The sequence below is a fragment of the Corvus kubaryi genome, unplaced genomic scaffold (genome assembly GCF_017639235.1).
Source record: "Corvus kubaryi isolate FWS band 111438036 unplaced genomic scaffold, C.kubaryi_AGA036_p1.0 37334, whole genome shotgun sequence".
NCBI lineage: Eukaryota > Metazoa > Chordata > Aves > Passeriformes > Corvidae > Corvus > Corvus kubaryi.
This window is the reverse complement of record NW_024581108.1, coordinates 16,505,746-16,533,176: the sequence shown is the minus strand read 5'-3', so window position 1 is coordinate 16,533,176 and position 27,431 is coordinate 16,505,746. Positions and strand designations below refer to the sequence as shown.

General features: G+C 52.1%; 1 protein-coding gene across 6 annotated transcripts in view; it reads right to left on the bottom strand.

Annotated features, from left to right (window-relative positions):
* The window catches only part of RNF220 (ring finger protein 220), a 220,673-nt gene that overhangs the window by 121,297 nt on the left and 71,945 nt on the right, over positions 1-27,431 (bottom strand). For 4 of the 6 annotated variants that reach the window (XM_042030529.1, XM_042030533.1, XM_042030530.1 and 1 more), the window contains exon 3: positions 9,466-9,540. The exons of the other annotated variants lie outside the window; for them this stretch is intronic. In XM_042030529.1, the coding sequence (XP_041886463.1) occupies positions 9,466-9,540 (75 nt within the window). The remainder of the gene's footprint in view (positions 1-9,465; positions 9,541-27,431) is intronic. 6 annotated transcript variants of the gene reach the window in all.

The following is a 27,431-nucleotide window of genomic DNA, read 5'->3' as shown; positions in this document are numbered from 1 at the left end:
GGCTCATTTCTGACACGCATCTTGGGGAGACATGCTCAGTATCCCCAAGCAGCAAGAGGGACAACGTAGCTCTGCATCCCTGGAGGACATTTTGAGCCTCTGTCCAAGGGTATCTGAACAAAAAGTACGGCCTCCCAGCTGAGGCAGGAGCTTTTTCTCCTCCTTGGGCTTGGGTGAAAGGAAAGTAAAGGTCCTGTTGACCCCACAAGAGAGATAGGGAGCATCCTGCAGTCCTGAGTCTCAAGCCTGGGACTCACTGCATCCTGTTTTCCTCCAGCCTTCCAAAGAGCTCTTACTTTCTACAACTTGATGTGGCCCGCCTTCATTCAGATCTCCTCCTGATCCTACCCACACACCCATGCTTGAGGGGGACATAACCTGCCCTCCCATGGGCGGCTGATGGGGACAATGTTTGAGGAGAAGACATCTCCTGCTGGCAGACCAAGGAGCTTCTGGGCTGGAGTGGGTGTCTGTAAGCCCCAGTCACAGCACAAGTGCCAGCATCCCCTTGGCATCACTGCAAGCTGCTGTCCCATCCCCTGCCCAGAGGCTCTCTATATGTCTCTCAGAAGAAACAGAGACTGCACACAAGTTTCAGTGATGTTTGGGCTGATTTTACACAGCTGCCTTGTCTTTTGATTTCTGTCTGCAACCACTGCCTCCACCATTTACAAAAACTCAGTTCCTCCCACCAGCCTCAAAAGGTGGCCAGATCCCTTCTTGGAGAGTCCTCCAAGACTCACAATGCCCAGGCTTCCACATTTCAGTTTCCCCCTTCTCATCTGTGAGATGGCCAGCACAGTCCTGTGTGCCCAGGAGGGAAGGCAGAGGATCTGGCAGCACAACTGCCCTGGGAAGTTGGCACTGCAGCTCCCCAATATTTGGAGGTGCCTTGGCTCAAATGTATGCACGCAGTCTTTGCCGTACATCTGCAAAGGTGAAGCAGGACTTCAGCCACTGGTGGGGAAACTGAGATAGGGTGGGTTGCGGGCTTGCACAGCCACACAGCACAGCTGCTGAGAGAACTGAGATGTCCTGGTCTGGAGCTGCTGAGGGGACCAAGACAAACATGAGGAGTCTCAGTTCCTTTTGAAACTCTGAAGTCCCAGCAGCTCTGGTCATGCAGATGTTGCAAATCCTCCATTTCCTCCCAGAACTGTCTCTGGGAAGGGCAGAAGCACAAGGCAGTGGCAAGGGAAGCATCTGAACAATCAGGGCTTGTGTGGAGACGAAGAAAGGCCCTTCTTGTTGGCGGGTGCAGTCGGAGTGAAGCCGGGGGCATCGCAGGATGGCACCCCAGGTACTCCAGCTGTGCCGGCTCTCCAGCCCAACACAGAGGGGGCTGTTGTGGGCCCAGCCCCGGCACAGGGTGTCACCGCCTGCCTTGGTTAGCAGGGATGCTCCCTCTTTGTGCCTGCTGGTTTCTGCTCTGCTGACCCGCTTTGCTCCATCAGCTGGCGCCATCCATCACCTCTGGCAGCTGCGTCAATTCCAGGGCTCCGCAGTGCCATTCCCCAGGGGAAAAAGCACATTTTTTTAAGGGAAAGGAGAAGTATTTTCTCTCCTGGCACCCTGCAAAGTTCCCTTCCTCCCCTCCTCAGAGACATCTAATGCTCAATCCAGCCCAGGGACAGGGGCACAGCATGTTATTGCATTCTTCATTCTGCCCAGTCCCAGCCTTCCCACTGGAAAACAGGGCCAGAAGGGCTGCAGTACCTGCAGTGTTCCTGGGGCAGATGTGTACTAGCCCTGTCAGGAGCTGGGAGAAATCAGTCTGGCAGTGGCCCAGCCCTTCGTACGGCGCCTTATCAGGACTGGCTGCAGCAGCAGCAGCTCAGGGAAGGTGCTGTTTCCTGTGTCTCATGGCAGATGGTGGTGGTGACGAGCCAGGGTGCCAGGACAGCTGCAAACTGGGTCAGCTGCAGGATGTGGGATGAGAATGGAACAGGGTGTGTTCACACCTCTGTCCCTGAAAGCCCTTCTCCAGGAGATGGTGAGTTTAGAGCATATGCTGGCAGCAATGCCCCATGACTGAGTGCTCAAAAAAGGCCACAGCGCTGGAGGCTACCTATAACTGAGTGGTGGGGAAAAATAGGAGAACTGTCCATCTCTTCCTCTCTGCTTCCCTGGGCCAGGGTCAGCCCTGCAGTGCTGGACATTGCCCCAACTCTCCCCAGCCCCAACTCACTGTCCTGAGGTCCAGATGTGGGACAGGATCTGACCATTTTGTCAGGGCTCTCTGCCTCTGTCTCAGCAGTCCCACCTCAGCAGCAGAAACATCTGCCTCTTCAATCAATACTCCGTTCTTAATAGTCCTGACAATTCGCAAGAAAACAGGGGCATTAAACGTTAATTATATCTATTTGGATTTTAAAAAATTCTATTACTGGAGTTAATTACAGCTGGAGTAATAAAAAGGTGCAGAGCAAGAGGTGCTGCTGTTCTATGGGGTGAGTGGGGCTGAACACCCCCGGCCACCCCAAACTGTTGCTGGGCAAGGATGGAGGGATGTCCCTGCCATGCCCGCCACATGGCCGGACGCTGCTCCTCGGAAAGCGACTGCCATGGGAAGGAGCTGTGTGGGGGCTGTGCCGGGGGGGGGGTGTGCAGAGCCAGCGGCGGAGTCTCGGGGTGCACGGCAGGTACTTGCTTAGCTGTTGGGCTGGCGGGACCTGGCCTGCCCCAGCCTGTGGGCTTCTAATTTACTGCTTTCCTTTTACCGTAAAACTGAAAGGGGAAGGTGCACCCTTTAATCACTGCCTTCGGGGCCCCGCCTGAAACCACACAGAGACCAAGTGAAGGCTAGGAGTTAATGCTCCTTCCGACACCTTTTTATGATTCACGGGCCTGACCTTGAGCCATAAACCGCTCAACCTCCCCGCCACACTGCCAGTATTTACAGCCTGCAGGGGCCACTGCACGCAGCCACCGAAGCAGATCCACGGCCGCGCACACCAGCACAGGTACACAGCTGGGGATGCCACAGGGATGCAGCCAGAGATGCACAGGCTGGGACGGCTACATGTCCGGGGACGCCCATGCGGATGGGCAGCCATGGATGGATCCTAACACAGCACTGGAGCTGGAGATGCAGCCAGTGCACTCAGCAATCTGTGCTTAGGCACAACTGTGTGTGTGCACAGGTAAATGCACCAAGATGCCCTCCCTGGGCAGCCCCTGTGGATGCACATCGGAGCATGTTTCATGCAGGGAGCCGGGCACCCACATATCCACTGCCTAGGCATTGGATGCTGGACCATGGTGGGGGCTTTCTTCTTGTTGCAGCAGGGCAGGGAGGCAAGCACTGTGGGCATGGCTCCACAGGAAGAGGCCAGGATGAGCTGGCACACCACAATCCCTAAAGTGCGTGTCCCACTCCCCAGCAGGAGGAACAGCTGCTGCCTCACAAACCCTCAGTGGCACTTCAGATGTAGGTCCTGGCCTCAGGATCCATCCCACTGCATCCCACCAGCCCCAGGACTTGCTCCAGAGGTGAGACTACGAAAGTCTATGCTGGTCAAAATTGGAGCAGGGTGACGTCTACTGGCTAAAGCAAAGGGTTCCCCTCTGAGTGGGCTCAGATCAGCACGCTCTTTGCTTTATGCCTCAGTTTCCCCACCACTGCAGCAGGAAAAATAATCCTGACCGATCATGTTTGCAGGGAGCTGGGAGGCCGAGCTTGTTAATGTTTGCGAAGTGGGTTTGGCTCCTGTGATAGAGCAAACCAGAAATGCGAAGGTCATTATTATTAGTGGGATTAAAGCAGTTGAACCCAGAGCAAGACGTACAGGGGAACACAGCAGCTGTGTCGAAGCTGTAACAAATCGCGCACATGCACAACCTCAAAATAGTGACAAATGCTACGATTATGGCTCATTTTAGAAACACTGCAGAACCAGAGGGCTGCCAGAGTGCCTTCTAACACTTCTGCAAAATAAAATACCCTCCATTAATGCAGACAGGACTGAGATAGGCTGTTCCTGGAGACACCCAGAGCCTTTCAGTGCCCACTCAGTGTATGCCCAACGAGCCCACAGGCCCATAAGCATCACTTGCCAACACAGCTCACCTGGTCCTCACCAGGACCATGACCTTCTCCTCTGCCCCCACTGGGGCACCATGGCACTGGGCAACTTACCCAATACAAGTCTCCTTTTTTTTTTTTCCGAGTTTACAGGTTGTCTAATTTTTTTCTTTCCTCCTTGCAAAACAAAAGAGGGAAAAAACACCCTTATCTCGGAAAGCAGAGTTCAGGAAAAAGCTACTGGTCTTTTGGACTTGGTGAGCCCCCATTGGTAGCCTCGCTTGTCATGGAGAATTTATCAGCCAAACACAGTGCTGGTATAATGTGCTATGTAACTAGTGCATAAACAAACTTCAGCATGATAAATGCCCTGCTTTGAAGCCATAAAGTTATTAGCTGGTGGCTGTTAGCTACTGCTTAGCATGGGACATGCTCCTTCCGTTAACCCCTGGATGCCCCGCCTGCGCTCAGAACCCCAGGGATATCTCTGGAGGGCACCTCCACACAGCAGGAAAGCATGGAGGGATCTGACAGGCAGGGATGATTCTGTTGGCACTTATCTGTGCACATTGTACTTGCTGTGAAGGCTGAGGGAGGCAAATGCTTGCTGGGAATGGGGCTCTGAAGGTTGGCAGCTTCTTGCTGTCCTATTTGAGCCCTTTGGCAGCTCGTCTCCTTCCCTCTGCCCCTCAAGAAGCAAATGGAGAGGGGAGCAGGGCTGGGGCAGTTAGGCATGTTCTCACAGCTCAGCCTTTTGGGTGTGTACCTGTTTCAGAGATGGGTTAAGATGGGGTGGGAGGAAGTCAGCCATCCCTCCAGTGCCCAGGTCACCTCCTTTAGGTGAAGAGCTGCCGAGGACTCTGAAGTGAAAGCCCGAAATTTTTCTGGCAGCAGCCAGGCAGCAAGCTCCAGTGAGGTGTTTAGAGTTCCCTCTGCTGCCTGCAGTGCACGGCTGCCTGCAGCTCCTGGTGAGCACAGCCTTGCCGGAGGCTGGGAGACGCTGGAGAAGGAGAGCCATGTCCCAGGGCCAGCACTGCTGGAGATGGGTGACCAGCACCACAGAACCAGCCGTGCCACTGCTCCTGCCAGCACCAGACCTGCAGAGCACTCTCCACTGCACAGAGCCTGGCTGTGACACCCACCAAGGACCTCTGGTCCCCCAGGCCACCTCCTGCTCTTGTCCCACTGGACCAAGGCAGGGAGCTGGGCGTGTTAAGGACGGCAGCAGGTCTCCAACGCTCAGCCCAAGGCATGGACAGAGTTATGCAGCAGTGTGGCAACTTTTTGGACACACAACCTGGAGCCCCGGAGCTGCAGTGGGAGATGCTGGTGCCCAGGGGCTAATTGCTGTCCCTTTCCAGTAAAACCACTCCTGCAAGGTGGCAGGAGGTGTTTCAGCAGGGCCAGCTGGGGGGCAGCAGGACTCAGGGCTGCCTCAGTGCCTGTTCCTCATTAGAAATCCAATGCTGAAGAAACTCATAATTAGAGTCCTGAGTATTAATTAATCTCCATGACCCTCCTCTCATTCTCCTTCCACCACTCCCACAGCTCAGGAGGTCAGCCTGGATTATTAACACAGGCAAGTAGAGGATGGCAAGCTCACCGGGCGGGTTGGCAGACCTCGGGCCACGTTCCCGTGTTTGGAGCAGTCAAAGGCACCATGTCCCTGCCCAACAGCATGGCTTCCCTTCCCTCTCTCCTCTCTCACTTGGCTGGGTTTGATAGGGGTCATCTCACTCACTTGGGCACAGTCAGCACTTTGGGGATAGCATTAAATGAGCTGAAACATCCCAGAATGAGCAGAGCTGCTTCTATGCTAACTCGGCCTGCACAATCCCTTGCAGAGTGGCTGAAGGCAGACTCCTGCATCCCAGAGGCCGGGATGAGCCTTCCTGGAGACAACCTACCCTTGGAGACCTCCCAGCATGACTGAGAGCAGAGCAGCCATCACAACCAAAAACATCACTGAAAGGTCTTCAAGCATCCCATTTCTGCTCATCCAGGTTTTGCTTGGGTCTTTAAGAGCCTCAGCACTAAGAAGGCATTGCTGGAGCATGGAGAGGACATGGACACCTTCCATCCCAGGGCTGTCCATGCTGCTTGGTTCCTGGGATGGCCAGACTCCCCAGCAAGACGCTGCCCTGGCACAACCCGAGGGCTGATACACTACAAAGAGCTGCCACAGAGCAAGGAAACAAGATATGAAATAAATCCAAACTTTTCTGACTCCCTCGTAACCACCAACTGCTTCCCTCATCTGATTTTTTTCCCCTTTTCTGCTGCAGCAATAAAAAGGGGAAAATCAACATCCAAATGATCTTGTTTATGGCGACTAAATAAGCTGCATGTGCTTAATCCGTTAGAGTTTAATGAATTTACGATTTGCTCTGGAATTTGACAAGGGCTGTAAAAGAGTAATTAACATTTATCAGTGTGTTTTTTACACACACCCCACCCTCCTCCCGCCTCCCTTCCCTCCTCCTGCCGCCTGTCGCAAAGCAGCACCGGGTATTGGGGGGAATATAAAAGTGATCAATTAATTCTTAATAATCTCACGGAAAGATTGTAGAGTCACAGTATGAACTCAGGGAGTGTCAATAAACATGCCAAAGGTTGGTCCCCCCCCCTTCCTGGCGCTCCTGCAGAGGAATGTGGGCAGCCAGGGAGGGGATGGGGCTGCAGGGGCGGTGCTTTGGTGGACCAGCCCTGCACCCTTTTCCTTCTCTGTCACACTCCACTGCCCTCCAGAGCAGCTCTCTGTCACTGACACAGTGGCCTTGGGACAGGATGAGAGTGAGCAGGGGGGCTGGTGACAAGTGGGGTCCCATCTAACACAGCAGTGGTAGTGATTTGGAAACACAGCCCCAGTCGCTAACTATGCCAGTCAATAGCTCTGTCCTAATAGACCTGAACTTGTTGGGAGCGACCCCAAATGCTCCCCACCCTGGTCATGGGGCAGTTGAACATCTGCTTAGATGAAGAGTTGCTCCTACTGTCACCGTGTTGTCACTCGGAACAGGCAGCTGCTGCTGTTTCAGCTGTACTAGACACAAGGGTATGTCCCTGCTGACCCCTGAGACAAGCGAGGGAGGTCACACCTTGCTTGTGCCCAGCTCTCCCAGCTGCTTAGCTGCTGTAGAGCAGAGAGGCAAGCAGGGATGCAATTTGGGGGCTGCAAGGGGAGAAGCCCAGGCTTTGCACATCAGTCTCAGGGTGGGCTGAACATGATCTAAGGGGATTCCTGTGCTGGGAGCCCAGTGTGCTCTGCCCTGGGCCACCTCCCTTGGCAGCCCTGGAAAGCAAAGCCAGAAAGAGCCACAGCCATCACGTTCCTGGTCGATAGGATGGACATGTCCCCTTCTTCTGTGACTGCAGCATCCTGCCCCCAGCAGAAGCCTTTGCATGCATGTGCGTGACCACGGTGTGGGGAAGCTGCATGCCTGGACATCCATTGGGGAAGAGAAGGGTCAGTGCTCCTGGGGGCCAGCAGGCTCCATGGAGGAGACAGAGAAACATATGGGCTTGGGTGTGGGGCAGAGGGTCCTGGAGACCCACAAACAAAAGCTCAAAATGATAAATCCTCAGAGGTTTGAAACTGTCCGGGGATCTGCTCGGGACAGAAACAAATTCTCCCTGTCGAACATAATAGCCCAGAAATAAGCAATGAGACAGGGATGGAGAGGGTTGGACTCGGAGTCTGGAAAATCTCCGCCCAACTCCATGCAGAGCACTGGTGGGGGTGGGAGGTGGAGGCATCTATATCCTCCAGGCAGGCTGAGATCCCTGTGCCAGGCACACACCTGCCAGCTGGATGGGGCAGACTTGGGATTTCTTAAGAAGCAGGAGTTGTTCAAGCCAGCCTGAGTGCAGGACAGGCAGGGAAGACAAAGGGAAAGTAATGGGGTGAATTTGCCTTTATCTCATCTTGACTGGTTTGAACCCAGCTGGCTGGCCTGGGCTGTGGGGCTGGGCAGGGAGCAGAGCTGGTGGGGAGTGGGGCTGAGCCCTTATGCAGGGCAAGGAAGCGAGGGAGGGGGGGCTGCAGCAGAGTAACTCTGCATGGCCAAATCATCAGAGAGCACCAGCTCCCAGCAGCCTCTGAGTGAGAGTCTCCAACCTTGGGCTGGCTTGTACTGCCAGGGGCTGCACAATAATGGCACAAATACACCTGGGAGGGAGAAATGGAGACACAAGGAGGGTTTCAGGCCACCAGGATTGGTCCCAGCACACCCGTATCTGCTCTGCTCACTAGGCAGCAACTCTAGGTCTCCATTGTATGAGTGGTGTAGCCAACATCCACAGCCAAGGCTCCCAAAATCACTCAGGAAACACTTGCCAGTGCCAGTCGCTGTTGCAGCACTCTGCATTGCTGTCCAGGCTGCACCACAGACCCCCTGCATGACCTCTGGATCTCTCCTCTGCTGGAGGAGAGGATGCTGTGTCGGGCAGGGAGGGGGCAGAGGGGGGCTGCACTCCCCCTGCCTGGGCTGGCTCAGATGCTCGCATGTCAGCCTGTCTAAACAGCACCTCCCCCTGCAGAGAGCTCGCGCTGGGGGTCGGCAGCTCTGGGATTTGTCACAGTGTCACTGGAGTTACCAAACAGCAGCTTGGAACAGGCATCCCAAAGGGTTGGGTCAACCAGACCCACCATCATCCAGCTGCCAGAAAAGCAGCCCCTGGGGCTGAGGTGACTTGGATGGCACTGGGCAAGTCCTCCCTGGCCACTGCCACACTGCCTCACAGCAGGCGCACAGCTTCACCTCTGTGCAAGGCTGGAATCCCCCCACCTCACCCTGGGGTAGAGGCAGTGCTCCTTAGAGAAGGAGCCAGGCTGTGATGGGCGACGCTTGGCCAGTGTTTGCTGCTTTGCAGAGGCACCTAATGGATCAGAGACAGCCAGGCCATGCCCCAGCCTCGTTCCAGTCAGGTGCTGCTGACTGTTACAATAAAGAGCATTTATCCAGCTGCATCCCCAGTTTCTCCCTCTTTCCATTTCCCTTTTCTGTCACTCAGGTGTGGCAATTTTAATACCCATCAGTAATAAGGTGGATGGTAACCACAACAGAATATGCAGCCCTGTGTTGGCTTTTCTCCATCTGAACAGTCACATTTCAGGTGATAAAAGAGTTGGAAGGAGTTAACAGGAGACCCCCAGGTCCTCTAAAGGCCCTGTCCAGTGTTTTAAGCCCATAAGTATTGATGCTAAAGATGATTTTAAGCCATGATTATAAGAAATCTATTGATCCTTTTGACTCTATAATGACAGATTAACCATTTTAATAAAACACCTACTAATCATGCATTAACCCTTCTTAGCTATTTATACATAGAATACCAAATCAACAAGGGTGTTGGAATTTCTAGGAGGCTTTTTGGAGGGGGAGGGAGGGGGGATTTCTTTAGATAACAAGAAGAAGAAGAAGAAAATAATGCAAACTTACAGAGGGGGAGAGTTAAAATCATACGATGAGTGGCAGTTGCAGACGCCTGGGGCCCTCTTTGGTTGTCGCTTCTATCTGGCAATCAATTGACAAGAAATTGAGATTATGAAACATTGTGCCTGTGATCAAAGGAGGTGGGCATACTTCCCCCATCTGAAGCCAAATCTCCACTCCCCCATGGGAACCAATATCAGGAAACACAAGTAATTTTGCCTTTGGCAGATACGAGACAATGCTGACACCAATTTTAGTGTGAATGTGTCCACCAGCCCCATGGGTCTTCAGGGCAAACTCAGAGCAAGGTCGCAACACCTTAAAGGTGGATCCTACTGGAGCATCTAAGATGCCAACGATTTTTTGGGAGAGACTTCATCCGGAGCAACAAAGTAAAAAGAAAGGGAAATAAGGAAAGCAAGCACTCCACCAGCTCAGGCCAGCTAGGAATGGGCAAGGGTTGTTCACTCCCCCTCCTTGCCCTTCCTTGAAACCCACAGCTTCAGTGTGGAATGGTTCAGCTTGCAGACCTGGACTGGCACAGCCCTGGGGCCTCTTTGTGTAAGTGCTGGGGAGGGGGCAGACAGTGCTTCCTCCTGCCCCAACCGTTGCAGCCTCAGAAACCACAATGTCCCCGGGTGCATTAGGAACTGCCTGGAGGCTGGAGCTTCCTGCAGGTGCCCCACGCTCATGAATCACACCTTGTCAGGGCCTGGGGTGCCCAACGGCTGGGTGACCGCTGAGATGCCCAGGGAGTCCTGCCCTGGGATGCACCTGCCTCCCCACCACACCGTCCTGACCAGGCAAGGGTTAAGCAGGCATTAATCACACTGTTTGAGAGACATTTCAAAGCCTCTTCCAAATATTATAAAAAATATCTTTAATCATCTAATAGTGCAAACTCCTCTGATGATGGATGGAGAGAAGTCACCTCTCTCCTCCTGATCCTAACAGATGAGGCTGAAGAGCTGCTGCTTTGGCGGAGGGGAAGTTGGGGAGGGGGCTGGGGGAAGAGAAGGACATTTCTCAACCTCCCACCAGAGCAGTTATAAATATGAGGTCATACAGCAAGAGATGATAACACATTAAGGGCTCTTGAGATATTAGTCTGTCAGCCTCATTAGACACAGCCTATTTGGGGCTGACTGCGTAATTAGAGGCTGGGGTACCCATAACTCATTGGTGTTTATGTGGTAGGAAGGGGCTCCAGTCACCATCACCCTCAGCACTCTGAGAAGTCATCTTCATCAAGCATTAAACCCCACTCCCCAGTGCAAAATCCTTCTCCCCCCAGTAAAACCTGCTCCCCTTTCCCACCTCCTGCCCTTCCCATTAAGCCTGGAGGCCATTGCATGCTCAGTGCACCCACCCTCACCTCTCCCATCCCTTTTAGGTGGGGAACAGGGTTACGACTTGGCCAAGGTGCCCCAAGGTAGTTAGTGGACAAGCGGAAAAGTCCTTGCTTTCAGTTCCCTTCCCACGGAACAGCTCATGCTCTGCTCTGCAAGGGACTGCATCCCCGAGAACCCCTAGACAGCCTCCACAGCAAGTTTGACCTCCACCCTTCTGACTTCCAGGGAATAGCTCCAAGTTGGGCTGGAAGCAGCTTGGGGAGGTGGATATACTTGGACATAGGTGGACAAAGATGGTCCTGGGAAAAACTGAGCAGAAATGAATCCAAGGAAAGGCAAAAACATTCAAGAACCCCAGGACAGCTTGTCTCTCCTGCTCTGCTGCGAGCATCTCCATGGTTGGTGGGGAAGCTGGTGAGGAGCTGGGCTTTCCATGTCCTCTCCACTTTCTCTTCTCAGTTCTGTCTAGGTGGCAGTGAGCACCAACACAGACAGGCACTTCCCAGTCAACCTAGCCAAAAATTTCAACAAGTAAAACAGGGAAGAGGAGCGTTTCTCTTCTGAAACCATGCAGAGCGAGAGCACCACAGGTGCTGGCTCTGACTCGAAAGGAACAGACAGGGAGCAGTGAGCAGGGGGAGGCAAGCAAAAGCCAAACCCGGCCCTGTGCACCCCACAGAGCTTTCCCAGCAGCACATCCCTGTAACTCCTCTTGCTCTGTGGCAGGAGGAAAATTAAGGCACCCAGAAGGGCAGGGACATCAAATGAAAAACAAGAGCCCTTGGTGCAGAAACTGCCTGACACTGCCAAGGCCCATGGCATGGCCACCCAATGCCTCATCCCCTCTCCCTGCTCACCTCCTGTAGCTGGGGAGGGGGCAAGGGGTCCGCAGAGGAGGGGGCAACCCCATGGCTTCCCAGGCTGAGGTAGGATAATGAATCCTGATGGGGGAAGTGACCTTTTCCAAATGCCACATGTCATTGGATTTTATATCACACCAGGACAATGTACCATGGGTATTAAAATCGTTTTTCCAATAGAAGCATGCGTGTGTATATGTGTGTCAGAGAAAGATGTGAGAAAAATAAAATTAGGATGTGAAAGTTAGGCTGCCTCTAAACATGGCCTTTAGAAAAAGACTTAGGTCCTCACACAGCAGGACTGAAAGAGAAGATCCATGCCCTTTGCTCCTGAGATCACAGATGATTTTGTCAAGGGGATATGACTTGTCCAAACCCTATGACAGAAAAAGAGGAAAGGAACTCGAGTCCTGATCTCTGTTTCTAGATTTCTGCAAAGACTTTCAACTCTACAGTGTCCTTCTGCTGTGGAGGGACACCTCCAGAGCTGCTCTACCCACGGAGACACATACTTTGCACGTGTGCTCCTGGACACCCATGAGTGTTAGTCTGGTGCATAAGGAGAAAGCCGAGTCCTGCATGAGAGATGATGCCAACTTGCTCAGCCTCACCTGGGAGGCAAAGCAGCCCCTATCCCTGTGGGCCAGCCCAAAGGTGTGTGCAGAGCATCCATGGAGTTGCCCACACACACAGCTATGGACACTCTCCCCATATATGCCAGGATACATTCTCATGTGAAAACACAATGTGAAAAGGGAGGCACTGGAAGCCAAATTCACTTGAACTCCAGCCTGTTCCCTCAATCTGCAGGGCAATTGTCCGGCTGAAACAACAACGCTGGGACAAAAAAAAAAAAGGAAAAAAAAGGACAAGCTGTGTTTGTTTATTCAGCTTCTTTCTCCCTCTCTCCTCTCGACAATACCCTGACACCGTGTCCTGCCGCGCCAGGGCTGCAACCCCAAAGGACTAAATTTATCCCAGCTGGAGCCCTGTTTACAAGCCTTGTCCTGTTTACAGTGTGGTCCATCCTGCCCAGGGCCAGGCAGTGGCCATCTCTGGGGTGGACAGTTCAAGCCTCACCTTCCTTGGCCTCCACAGTTCCCAGGCTGCCCATGTGGTCCCTGGAAAGATGCCCAACCCCCTGCACTCCCCGTGTGCTTGCACACACGGCAGCTCTGTGGCCCCCTGCCCACCTGGGAAGCAATGAGGAGATGTGGTCTTGCATGGGCTGATGCTTGTCCAGCACAGTTCCATGGTGATCCAGGTGCCTACAGCCTCCATCGGTGCTGGCTGGTGGCAAACCACCACCCAGGAAAATGTTGGTTGCAAGCTCAGCAGTGAGGGTGCAGCACATTCCATGTGAAGCCAGCTGGGAACAACCGTACTCCACCATGAAAGCATTAGAGGAGCTGCACGGCTCACGCAGCCATGCCTGGATGCTCTGCTCTCCACACCTCACACTGCAGTCACTTTTTTTTCTTGCTGTCACTCGTCCATCCCTCTCTTCCTGATGGGCTCCCGTGGGCTGGGAGGGCAAGGCTGGCAGGAGTTTAGCTCCTCTTCTGGGTGACAGAACTGGGTGTCGCTCCAGGAGTCTGAACTGCTGAGCCTGGCCAGACATGATGGGTTGAAGGCTTTGTGAACAGACTAACCTTGGGGAGCTGGAGGAGGGGTGCTCACTGCCAACCCCCTCCTTGCACTCTTCCCACACTCATTCCCATCTTTGATGCTATGCACTGGCTATGCAGTCCCCCATGCTGGAGAGTGACAGGACCTCACCTGCCTGCCCTCCAGCATGGGGGTCTCCTGCCATCCCAGTCTGCCTCACCTGCAGGAGGCTCCTTTTGGCAGGACTCAGTTGGCAACATCCAGGCTCTTATTTGCTGTTTAATGAGTTCCCTCTAAAGAATCCCAACACATGAAAGCTTTTCATTAAACCTCTGGCTTGCTGTCAGCACTGGCCACAGGTTTGGAGATGCTGGGAGTCACAAGAGTGGTTTCATGGGTGACTGAGAACCCTCGCCTAGGAGCCTGTGTGCCACCTTCTGCCCTGTCACCCTTTCCATGTCCATGCCTGGTCTTGGTGGATGCAGAGGGGACATGAGAGACCTGTGGATGTGAAATGAAGCGGCTCATCTTGTGCTCCTGCAGTCTCCTTTATCAGGGCAGTGAACAGAAGCTCACCTCATCCCCAGTGGCAGGGCCACTGCTCTGCAGTGATGGATCCCTCTTTGCACCTGCTGAGGGCTACATCCACTTAAGCTTAATGAGTGAGCAACCACCAGCAAGCTGACGATGCAGCCTTTTCTCACATAGACCTGGTACAAAACACTGCCTGGTTTTGCCCTGGGAAGCCTCCTGCTTGAAACCAGGAGCCCTGGATCATAGCTCGTGATAAGGGGCCCCTCATGTGCATATGGAGGGGAAAGGAGGATCTCACAGAGAGACCCTGACCTGAGTTCATCTCCTAAACTGGTTGAGGGGCTCAAATCTCAGTGCCCAATGCTGCATCTGTGCAAGGAAAGGTCCAAGAGCAGCTGAGTCTGGACCAAGATTTCAGTTGCTGCAGGCACAGGAGGAGAAGAGAGAGCTACCAAAACCTTCCTGTTGCTACATTTTCTGGAGACAAATAGATTGTCCAGAGCAATGCCTGTGGTGGCACTGTCATGGTGTCCATCTTCCAAGTGCCTCCTTATCTCTCACTGCTCACACCTACCTCACTTCTTGCTTACAACCCAGTTTTGGGTTTGTTTGTACCCCTGGGTGGGGGGAAGCCTTTCTGCACTGTATGTCCTGAATGGCACCACATGGTGAAGCAGAAGCTCCAGGGAGAGCAGAAGAGGGGTGGTACACCCCAGCCCATCTCCTTGCCCAGAGTTTTGGAGATGATCTGTGCATGATGGTGGGTGGGGGTGAATTTAAGCATAAAGGCTTGTCTACATGAAGTGCTGCTCCGGAGAGCTCTCCCAATGCTAGGCATTTCCTATTCCCAAAACAATACTTTGCTCAAGTTCACCAGACCCCCTTTCACTCTGAAATACAAATGGAAGTTTTGGGGAATATTTCACAAGTCAGAAAATCGCCGCCACCCTTCATTCATGTTCACTTCGAAATACAGGCAGGACATTAAGGGAAGGGCTAATGGAGTGGCACATCTGCACACAAACACATACGTGTGTGCCCCTCACACGTGCAGCTCCTCATCTCCGGAAGAAGATCTTCTTGTCAGGAAGTCACGGCCCTGATTACTTTGTCTTCCACGTTTAAGAACATCCCTAACTGCTCCTTGGATAGCTCAATTAGTAAAGTGAATATATTATATAAAGTCTAAAAGATTAAACTATCATAGGCAGCCCATAATTTCATGAAGAAGTCAGGGGAGCATATCCCTCTTATTAACTCTATAACAAATGTGATGAAAATGTTCAAATAGAATGTTAATGCAATGTTACGTGTAATTTTCCCAGGCGATTTTCTGCTGAAATATTTCTTTATTAATAGTAATTGAGGGTATAAATTATGAATGAGGCGATTTTCTCCTTTCACTGGGAAAGACGTACTAATGGCAATAATTCTTTATAATAATTTTTTGGGGGGAGAACGGGGAGGGAGCTAGGGTGAGGGGTTTAAAGAAAAAAAAATCTTTAAAGGGATTGCAAAATATATAGACTAGCGGTGCATGTTTTATGGCAGGGCGCTGTATTTTATATCTGTGTGCTGGCCATCAGTCCTGTGCGGGTCTGTACTGCATGTGCACAATGAGGTTCAGGCCTCTGGCAAAGGCGACTTCCTCCTCTATTCTATGTGTGTAAAGCCTGACATCAAGTACAGGGAGAAGGAGAGCACCAGTGCTGTGAGTCTGCAAATTCAGGACTCCCTGTTTCACTGTTTAAGGGAAAGAATGGCAGGAAGCACACGATGAGCTACAGGCATTTGCGGTTAGTAGGTGGGTACTCAGGGATGAGCAGGTTAGTGGTACAGGCTCTTATTAATTTAATACAGACTCTGACACTTTTCCATGTTCTCACCACAACCAAAAGCACTTCTTTGTGCTTGTGTTGGGGTTTTTTTGGGGTGTGTTTTACCACCAATTCAGCCTGCTAATCCTGACCCCAAGCACCTCCATTCAGGGAGATGTGTGGCAGTGATGCTTGGTCCTACAGCCACTGAAGCTTGTACAGCCTTGAAGCGGGGTAGGACTGGGGGTAATGCTGACTTCCAAATGCCTGTTTTGGGACAGAGCCTGGGGACACACATAAGGCCAGCCCAGGGCCATGCGCTCGCACACCACGGACAGGCAGCACCGAGCAGCACAGCTGCTTGCAGGGAAACAAAAAGTCCTTTTGGTGATGCCAGAATGAAAGAGGCATTTTACAAGGATTTCAGAGCTTGCTCTCCTTCAGGTTTGTATGTTTTTTTCAACAGACCAAATGATTTCAAAATTTTTTCACTCAATAAAAAGAAATGCTGGTTTGAGTGCAATTCTCAGCCCCTTCCTCCTGCACATATCTCTCTTCTCAAAGAAAGACAAAGGTGAAAGAAAGGATGGTATCCCTTAAATTTTCATTATACTTCAGTTGGCTTTAAAAAACCCTTCTGAAAGGTTTAAAACTTCTATACCAAAGAATCCACTTTCTTCCCACTATTCTATTTAAAACTTTTCTCAGGAAGGAAACTTTTCAAACAAGCTCCAGTCTATAAGCATAGGAAGAGAAACCTCCTGACTTCAGGCCTTTGCCATACGAACTAGAGAGCTTCAGCTAGCTACAAAATGCCTCTGCTAAAGACTTCCACTGAGAGTGGCCAGTACATACCAGTAACCAGCAAGGGGCAGAGGTCCTGGACACCCATGCACAGGGGCGCAGATGTGCCCCACATGAGTGCAGATGTGTTGGGGAATGGGTGGCTTTGCTCCTCCCTGGGGCAACTCTTACATTCTGGGGGCTCCCCCTGCTCAGGCTGAGCTCTCCACTGGACTGGGAGAAGAGCCAGAGCTGGTCCTTCTGCAGCCAGCTGGCTGTGCTGCCCTGTCTTTCCCCTTCACTGGAGGCACAGACCCTCAGTCCCTGCCCGTGGCTTACTCCACGCCAGCAGGCTGTTTGAGAGGCTGTAGAGAAGCGGACAAAATCAGCGTGATCCGTCACCGACCCTCCTCAAAATTAGGTTAATAATTTATGATGTTAAATGGGACAGTTAATAGCTGGGCCAGATGATTCCTCAGCTAATCTAGAGCACGGGCTGAGCTGCAACGAGTCCTCTGAGAGTTCATTACACTCCCCAACCCTCAGCGCTAGTGCTTTTGGCTCTACTGATACCTACGGGAGGCTGTGGCTGGTGCCGCTGGCAACGTGCCTAAGACTTGCCCCTCATCAATTAAGAGAAATAAGGAAATCGACAGGAAAATTAATTTCCAAAGAGACAATGCTTCTGAAGCCTGCACTACCCTCAGAAAGATGGGGGGTTATCTGGGAATCCGCCTGCCTGGGAGGAGGCTGTGTTTGCTGTCTCACTGAACGAGGTCAGGCTGCTTTCCAGAGGGCTGGGAGAGCAGGGAGCGGTGTAAGTGACTGACCAAAAGGTGCTTTTGCTCCCGGGCCAGCCCCAAGCAGGCTCCTTAGGAGGGACGGTGCTGAGCCGTATTTGTGAGGAGATGCACAACACACACCTGCTGCTTAAAGGCCCCCAGCACATTGTGGCTCACTGGCAGCAAGGATTTGCACTCTGACAATGCACATTCCAAACAAAACCTCAGAGATGAAGGGTCAGGATGAGAAGGTTCAGCAGGTCTTTTCTGTCAAGGAGACAGAGCAGGCTTGAAACAATCAGGGATGAGACAATCAGAGCGCTCCCCAGGGCCAGCCCTCACCCTGAGCACAGCAGCAGGTGGATCTTCAGCTACTTGCCTGTCTCTCTAACCTCCCTCTCACTGGACATCAGATCAAGCCCAGCCACAGAAAACAGGCGTTGGATAAACCAGCTTCCCCTCACCAAGACCTCGGCCCCTGTCTGTGCCCCAAGCCATTCCATGTCCCCCACCCTTTCTGCTTCTTCCTTGGTCCCAGCAACCTTCCGAGGGTGCAGGACAAGCTTGCCAGCCACAGCCAGAAAATGCAAGGAATTACCAAGAGCACATCTTGTCAGTGTGATGGAGGCTTTCCATCCTTATTCAATGGAAACAGATCACTGGGGTCCAGGGCACCGGGAGCCAACAAAGACCCTCTGGTACTGACAGCATTTGAGTCCTACTTTGCCCATCCTGCTTTGCTTCTTCCTTAGCAAAGGCCAGATCCTGCAAGGCAGAAATGCTGCAGAAAGCTTGCTGTCTCTTGGGACTACATTCAGGAGAAACAGAAGGTAAGCAAGGACCCCCACTTCATTGATCCCAGCTGTATGTGGAGGCAGGAATCTGCTCCTTTGCTCCAGCATCTCATTGGGGGTGTTCTAAAGCAGTGCCAGCCTTAGGCAAACCTGGAAGAGGGTGCCACAGGCACTCTTCTCTCCAGAAGATATAGAGATGGGTACCCTTGAGTGTGGTACTTCAGACAGCCTAAATCTATTTTACAAATACAAAAACTATGGCACCCCAGGTCTGAGTGACCACTCAACATCAGCAGCAATAGCAGGTGAAGGAAGTAATTCCTCCAACAGTCTAAGGTTCCCAGTACCAGGGTGTCCATGTCCTGCCCTTAAGTGGGAGCTTGAGACAGACCCAATGGGCTAAAAAGTGACCGGCTGGGCTACAAGCGCAGGCTGCTGCAGCCAGATGTGCACTGATGACTCGTGCAGATGTTGGCCCTACAGCACGTCTGGGCAGTAATTCCCCTTCTCCCTTCCACATTCCTGCTCTGCCAAATTCAAACCATGCACAGTGCTGGAGGATTACCTGCAATTACAGCTTTCACACGTCGGGGCTGGTTTCACTCGGCTGGGGAGGGGGGAGAGCGGCGAGAAGTAAGGGCATCCATATGTTGGGATTCTGCAGCCATTGCCCCTGCCTGCGTTAGAGGCAGCCAGTGCCGTCTCACCCCAGCAGCCCTCTCCCCTCCTCCCAAACCCCCTCCCAGGTGGGAAAACCAAGAGGGCCAGGGCCAGCAGCAGAGTCAGTTTTCTTTCCAGCTTCTGCCCAAGTGAGTATGGGAGAAATGACAATTAGGGGGACAACAAATGAGGCTGCCAGACCCTGGGGGGGACATGTGCAGTAACTTGAGGCTGAAGCGGAAATAGCTCCAGTCAACCCACTTAGAAAATCATCATTACTGTAAAATTTATGGCTGACATGAGCTTGTCTGAGTGATATGACTATTTAAAGGCAGCCAAAACCTCCATTTATAATAATGTGAGGGAAGGGGGGATAGAGAGAGATGGGGCAGGTTTGAAGATCAAAGGGGCACCTGGGGAAGCAAAGGAGACTGTGTCTGCCTTGGTGGCAGGGGCAAAGGGACAGGGGCTTCAGCGACAGACAGGGCTGGTGTGGTGGGGTGAGGCACTGTGTCCTATGGGAAGGGAGCAACCCTCTGCCATGGCTCTGCTGTCCCAGTCCCTGAGACCACAGCATTCTCTGTGGCCTCTGCCAGTCGCTCAAGCCTTTGGGGCTGACAACGTGTCACCACCTGGGTGCAGGCCGTTCCAGACCCCAGGCACACAGGTGAGCTCGGCACCATCCAGGCAGTGCTGGACAGGGCCACCATCACCCACTCAGGGTGTGCTGCAGGATCCGCCAGGAGTGTGCTTGTAATCAGATGTGAAGAAGAAAGCCATTGCTGGGACAGGGAGAGAAAAAAAGCAGTAATCCATTTCGAGGACAACAAGCAAATGCCTACAAGGTTCAGAGTTTCTTTTTTCCTTCCGTGTATTAAGGACAGAAAATTAGTCTAGATGGGGGACTCCTGATAGGCCACTGCTGTACCCAGCCCCTTAGCTGTCCTCCTTAGCTGCACTTCCCTCGGGGCTTTACAAAGAGGATCATGCAATCACTCAGTGGCTTGTTTGGGGAGCCCCTCATCCCAACAGCAAAGCCAGAAAGGAACTTGCCAGTTCCTTGGGCCAGGCCATCCGGTCAACCTTCACCTCCAGTCAAATACAAATGCTGCAAATTCGCCAGAGGATGGACCCCAGGGATGCCCAGCTTGGCTGGAGACACACTGCATGTCCCACCCAGTGTGTCCCTGTGCCATGGTTCCCTATGGATGTACAAGGGAATATGGCACCTAGCCATGAGCAAGTTGGAAATGAGCAGAGAGGTATGGATGAACTCTCCACTGAAGTGCTCCCAGAAGGCTGATGGATGCAGAGCAGCAGACTGCAGGACAGCACTCCATGCCATCCAGAGCAGGGAGCAATCCCTGGAGCACACCCTGCCCAGGGGCCGCATGGAGCCAGTCACTGGCATTCCCATCCGGGCTCTCCTCCCCAATCAGGCTGCTCCCTGTCCTTCGGGGGTGGCAATGGCTCCTCACCTGATTGAATTTCCAGGCCATCACTCGCTCTCCGTGCAGCTGCGAGGCACGATCGCCCTCCCGGCAACCCCATGCTCACCCCGCGGAAGGAGGGGCTAATTCAGTTAGCCCAGTGGCATTAGCTGCCATGAAGAATAACCCGCCAACAAGGGCCTGCGAGCCTGACACAATATTAAAGACCCCACTGCCCTCACTTGGGGCAGATTAAGCTGGGCTCATTGCTTTAATGCTGCACTCCTCGGCTGGGCTCCCTCCAAGGCTCTGCACCTTAACTGTATTACCCCAGCACCAATGTGTTTGACCTGACGATATTGCTCCCACTGATAATTCACCTCCCAAGAAACTTTGCCTTTTTGACCTCCTGCTGGAGAAGGCTCTAACCCCACAGAGCAGGGCTACCCCTGCATCCCACCATCCACGGGCTCACTTTCCCTCAGCATCACGTCCTACCTTCCTGACCTGCTAAGGGCCTTGAGATATCTTCTTCTGCCAAGCTCAGGCAACTTGCCCCTGAACACAGGTCACTGTGGTGATCCCAGGATCCCAATCTTTATCAATGACTGCACTGACATGCACACTGAACATGTGGCACATGCATGGGTGTGCAGAGGATGGAGAATGTAATTTACAGCACCAAGGATGTGTGGGACATCCTGGCTCACTAACCTCATCCGTGGTACCAAGGCTCTCTCAGTAGCAATGTGAAGTGATGCACACAGGGAGCATTGGGTCCTTCCTGCTCCCAGGGATACAGATGTCTCATCTGACCCAAGGAAGCAATTAGGCAAAACACCCAAATACCAGCCTAGGGGGAGCCTGGGCTCCAAGTGAAACTCAACAGAGCGGCGTGAGAGCAAGACACGGGGTCATCCTGCTGCTGCCAAGCACAGGCAGTGCCAACATCATCTTGGCTTGGCAGCAGCCACTGCCTTCTCTCACCCAAAAGCTGCCAGCAGCTGTCTTGTGCTCTTACTCCTGCTTCACCCTGTGGCCTGCAAGCAATACAGGCAGAGTCCTGAAGATGCTGTCTCTTTGGGCTGCTGGCTCACACAGCCTTGCTTTTCATAGGAAACAGCAACAGAGTGGAAGCACTTTCCCACTTAGTCAAAACCAGAGGGCCAGCATATCCTACAAGACTCCAGAATGAAAATTTCCAGAATGGAAAACTCACCTTTTCTGAGAAAAAAATTGCAGTCTGATTTAGCCACCTATTGGCTTCTGCCCTCCTCATCAGAAAATCATAATAATCTACACCGACCTTTTCCTCTTACTTTTATCATTGGCCATGATATCACTGACACCATTTTATCATTATCTAAGAAATAGATTGGATTGCTGGATGCTCTGTCTCGCCTCCTTGGAAAGAAGCAGGTTAGCAACAGCAAATTACAATTCCAGCTCTAGACCTAGAACAAGGCATCTGCTCCCTGCTCTGCTCCCTTGCCTTTGCACAGGTGGTTTTTATACTTGCCTTGCACAGCTAGTGCTTGGGTAGTGTATATAAGGTTGGATATCAGGTGTCTTTACATAACTAATGTATATGTATAGACATTACTATTTACATTAAACAAAAATAATGACCAGGCAGCGCTCACAACAAGCAAGCCCTTCTTTTGGAAACATTTTGCTTCCTTATTTTCTGATTTCACTATTCAAAGGTGTGTTTCCTTTTTTTTTTGAAGAAACAAAACTAGAAAAAGGAACAAACCTAAACTTCCACTCATAACTCAGACCACAAGTCTTGGTGTTTTTCTTAATATTAAAAGTTTTGGTGAAGCTGTGTTTGACCCAGCACTGCTGGCACAGGAAGCAGAGCGCCCACACGAAAGGAGTGTTGCAGAGCAGTTGTGAAGCCATGTGGTTTGATGGCTATCAGGACAGAAGGGCTTTATTTTGAGGTTTGCTGTCACTCAAAGGGTTCCGTGACCCTGGGAAGGCACAGCACCTCTCCCTGTCCTGGCTGCCCTCTGCCCTCCTCTGGGAGCATGGAGATTTCAATAGGTGCAGACGTTTGCTGCTGCCTCCCACCTGGGGCAGAAGGAGCTTCCCAGCATGAAATACCACCTGTGCTGCCTCACATCCTGAATTTGCTGGCTGGATGACTGCTCAGAAACTGTGCTTGTCCCTGGTGCTCTGCCCAGAACCTGGCCAGACCTGGGACCTGTCCTAACCTGATACAGTTGCCATGCTGAGCAGCACCAGCGGCAGAAAGTTTTCAGGGACACAAATTAAGTCTACAGACAGAAGCAGAGCTGGGGTGTATAACTACACAGGAGACACAAAGGCTTATTCCGTCTGCTGTTCTCCTGGAAAAAATCCCTTCAGCTGCTCACACATATATTGCCGAGCAGGGACTGAATCCAATCCTGCTTACGCAGGCTGTGACGTGGTTGAGGATGGGGCAGATCCATACTGCTGGAAGCAGGAGCAAACCCTGCCCTTGGTGTGCAGCCAAATGGATCGGAAACAAGGAAGGGTGTATGGCTTTTACAAGCCTTTCTTATAAAAAGTAGGCAGTGTCAGAGTAGAGTCAGGCCCCAAATTTAGGTTTGGGCAAAGAGACAGGAACCATTCATTCCCCTTTTTGCAGTTAGCTCGCTTGGGAAGCGAATGGAAAATGGTTGATGTGAACACTTTTTCCTACCGGAGTTTATTTTTTTAAGTGCAATGCCTTAGCACTGAGGCCTCTGCCCTGCTGCAGGGCCTGAGCTAACCTCATGCCACTGTGCCTGTCCTCAGCTCCAGCAACATCCCTGTGCCGTGCTCCTCCGCAGATGGGCAGTGCCTGTGGGCACCAGCAGCCCACAGCATCTCCCTGCTTTTCCACCCACTGGTCCAGAAAGTGACTGGCCAAGACAAAACCATCTCCACAAAGGGGAGCCACTTGTGCCATCGCGGGGACAGGGAGTACCTGCAGCACCACCAGGCAGGTGACATGGGACATTGGGCCCTCTGCTTCTCACCCTTCTGACATGACCCCTCCTGTTAGGGGGAGATTTAAGGTGCTCTTATATCTCCCTGCTGTAAATGGCCTCATAAAAGTGACAGAACGACATTCATATGGATGCTTGTTAAAATTTTATTACTAATCACCACCAAAGTTAGCTGCTATATTTAACCCAGGCTGGGGGAAAGAGGGGAGGGGACACTGCCTGGGCAGGATGGAGATACCCAGTTCAGAAAGCAAAGGCAGGACACACTGATGAGTGGCCCTGATGTGGCTCACGGACACAGGCAAAGGCCTGCTGCAGCAATTGCAAATAAAAACTCCAGAGCCTTCACCCCCCGCTTGTCAGCAGCAGCCACAAGTCTTTTACAAGCCCTAACCCAAGAGCAGGATGGGCTTATGGTGAAGCACAAGGCTACAGATCAAAGAGACCTCAGCTGAACTCCCACCTCTGTTGCAGCCTCCCCATGTAGCCCTGGGCTCTTCCCTGTGTTGACGCCCCTGTGCAAAGCGGATGGGAACAGAAATTTAACAAGACAGCCAGCTCTGCAGGCTGGGGAAGTCTCTCATTGGTGTGCAAATGCCTGACAGTCCTAGGATGAGTGAGGCCTCTCCACTGGGGCTGCAAGGACATACAGTTACGCTTCCTTTCCTGTTTCAGTCAGATTTTGTCCTTGCAAGTAAAAAAAATGCTTGGAGAAGAAAGCCAAAGGATGCTAATTGTCTTGGCAAAGTGGAAAGTTCAACAGTTGCAAAGGTGTCACATGGAGCTTCCAGATGTGTCCTTGCACCTCTAGGAAAGGGCCAGTGAGGAGTTCTGCACTCTGCAATGTGATACATGAGGAAGGAGGAAGGTGGGTGAAAAGCATAGAGCATACAGGTGGTATGGGCTCAGCTACCCCTGCTGGACCCACAGATTGTGGTCACCTCTCCAGACAGAAACACAAGAAAAGGATGGCTCATATGGCCATGAAGGCAGGCCCAGAAGAACCAGGAAGACGGTCTCCTGTTCTGCTGTGTTAGTGGCATGCACACAGTTCTGTCCCACTGTGTGGATGGGAGCTGGGGCAGCTGGGGCAGTGACGGCTCTTCCACCTCGACATGACACACTGAGCAGACGGGGACCAGCTCTTATCAGACACAAACAGAGCACCCTTCTGCGGGGGATCGTGAAAAGGCCATGATCAGTTTGCTGCTCTGCTGTCTGTCCAATGCTGGGAATGGTAGGAAAATATTTTACTGATGCAGTGAGGAAGGGGGCAGAGGGAGAAAAGTCTCACAATGAAAATAAACAGCTTTGAGTGTCTTCTCAGTTTAGTAACGACATCCAGATGACTACAGGCTTCTGGAGAATGAAAGACAAAGTATTGCTCAAAAGACTTCAGCTACCAGAACACCTGCCTGCCTGTACAGCAGAGGGGAACAGGAGAGGGAGACATGCTCCTCTCTGAGGACGCTCTCAGAAACCTCCCCAGAACTCCCCATCTGCATCTCTGTACAGCTTCATGGCACTCCCAGGTGTTTTTGGCAGGTCCAAATATCCTCATTTACCCTCATACTTGCTGCACTTAAGCATCACTGAGACCACTGCCGTTTGGCTCCCCATCACTGCTTCCCAGTTACCTCGTTCCTGGCACTCTAAGGGAGCTGCTGTCTGTCAATCCTCACATCCATCTTCAGGGGCTCCGCATAAATCTCCCAGACGCCTCTTTGCTCCCTATATATCTATCTAATTAATGTTAGTATAAGTAAAACACAGCCTTTTCCCCTTAATAAGCAGAGTGCTGACTTTATTACAGGTCTTTTTTTTTTTCCCTCTTCTTGCTTCAGTGCTTTAAATCATGTTCAGGAAAGCGCTTACGAAGGGAAAGGCTGCGCGTCACATCTTGCCATGCCTTCGCCCCGGCACGGCTGGGGAGGGCCGTGGGGACCGGGGAGCAGAGGGCAGCAGGAGGAAATTGGACAGGATGTGTTCAGAGCGATGCCAAGAGCTCCGCGCTGCCAGGTTAGCCGAGGTCAGGGGAGAAGTCAAAGGCCATCGATGTGTTGTCTGGCTGAAGGCAGAGTCCAAGCAAAACAAGGTGTTAAATGTCTGCTAATTAGAAGTGTCAAAACAGGATTGGAAAGGCAGGCATGGCTGGGGAGGGCCTGGAAATGTGATAAATGGGGCTTGGTGCAGAGGGAGATGAAATCCTGGGGCTCCAGACCACACTGCAGGTGAAAGTGGGAAGGCTCCCGCAGCTGCATTGCTCTTCTCTGACACTTTTTTATTCAGAAACCCTAAATGTGAGATGTAAAGGATGTGGGCTCAGAGGACAACAAGGTTTGTCCCATGCTCCTATGAATTCTTAGGATCGTAAGAAGCAGAGAAGATTTTATAAATATAATTTGTCTCTTCAATGTTAGCTCTCTGTCCTTCTCACTCTGAGATCCCCCTCATCTAGTTTGACTTTCTGTCCCATGGGAAGTGTTGTTCTTCCTTCCTTCCTCTCCCTCATTGCTCTCAGGCTGCCTTGGACTGGATGCACCAACCTGCCTGCCTGCAAGCACTAGGGGTTGCTGAAGACAATGGATGATGCAAAAGGGAGACCCATAACTCCCAGTTTCCTGGGGCTGCACTGCAAATTGCTGGTGAGAAGCGATGGAGGAAGACCTGGCCTGCAGGCTGGGCTTGGCTCAGTTCTGTGGTGATTCTCGAGCCCTTTGGCAGCTCCTTCTCCTTGTGCATCACATGGATGCAGTGTCTGATACTAATCCACAAGCTCTCCATTTCAAAGAGCGGGGGGGACACTGCTGGAGGGGACACCATGCACAGGCTGGTAATGCTCCTGGTGCCCAACCACATCATGCACGAGAGCATGTGCCATCAGACCCCTCGCAGCCAAAGAAACACACCTGGCCTCCAGCAAGCCAGGCACAGGGAAGTGGTGTGTCAGTGCTTCCTACTGCTACACCAAGCCACAACTTGGTCATCCTCCAATCCAGCACTGGAGACAGAGAGCTGCCCTGAAAGCATTAATGCTGGCCTGGGTGCTGGGGTGAAAGGGTTACCCATGTTGTGCTCGGATTCTTTGGCTGTAATGTGATTTCTTGGCTCCTGCGTATATGTTTATGCAGTTTTGTCCACGCTCCTGCCCACTCCCCCCACACGGTGGCTATCGATCAGGCTAATGGAAGGGATCCGATTGCACATGCTCCGACGTGCTCCCACACAGCCTCGCCAATGCTGGCCCAGCCAATCAATGCTGAGGTGCCCCCGAAAATTTCCCATAATCTGATTTGAAGATGTGTTATCACTTAATAAAATCCACACTTGCCCTTCCTTTCCCCCCCCTTACTTAAATGCATTTGCACTCTGGCTCCTGCCATGCCCCCACATCCTGCCAGCCTCTGGGAAAAGGACCACGGAGTGGCCAGGGGCTAAAAATGCCCTGTCTAGGTAAGTGAGGGACAGAGTATGGGAAATCTGTCCTCTCCTGGGTAATCAGCACTGCCCAGCAGTGCCAGGGGACACACATGGTGACACAGGCTGGTGTGTGAGGGCTACCTGCTCCTTGCTTCCTTTCATGATGCAGTGGCTGTAAGGATGGCAGTGAAAAAAGGGGATGAATAATGTTCCTGTTGAAAATACGGTGAAAAACGCTATCAGTCTTCTGCAGCCTGTCAAGAAACATTCCCATGGTCTTTGGAAAACAATTCACTACAGCATATGAAAACACTGAGGATATTTCTGGTGTGAGAGGGTGTCTGCTTTCTGATCAGCCTGCACAGCAGTGACAAGAAGAAAGTCCTGGGCTGCTGGGGCAAGACACCAGTGGGGTTTAAATGAGACACTCCTTTTCACTGTGTCTTCTCCAGGGAGGATTGTTTCTCCAAGAAGAGCAAAGTCAGAGGTTCCCCTACTCTAACAGAACAAATCCTTTGTCCTTTCCTAGCCTTCTGCTCCAACAGAAGATCTTGGTGCTACCTCGATGGCACACCTCTGTTTCACAGGAGGGGACACACAGGGCTCAAGGTTCCTGAGCTGTCAGACTGGTTACAAATGGGAAAATGGCCAAGAACAAGCCTGTCTTCTCCCATCCTTGTCAAATAAGGGAGGATGATGGCGCAGGATGCACGCCCAAAAGGTGTCATCTTTTAAAGCCCTGTCCCTAAAAGATGGGAGTCTCCTCCCATAGCAGAGCAAGAAGCCATGCATGCCGGGAGCCATGTCTGCCTGGGGATCCAGGGACAGGCATGTGCCAGCAGGAGGATGAACCTGAGCCCTACAGATCAATGGTGTGTGGGGCTGCTCCCTGGGGCCCGAAACCCAACACTGAGGTTCAATAATTCAGGGGGAGAGCTATCAATGGCTTCT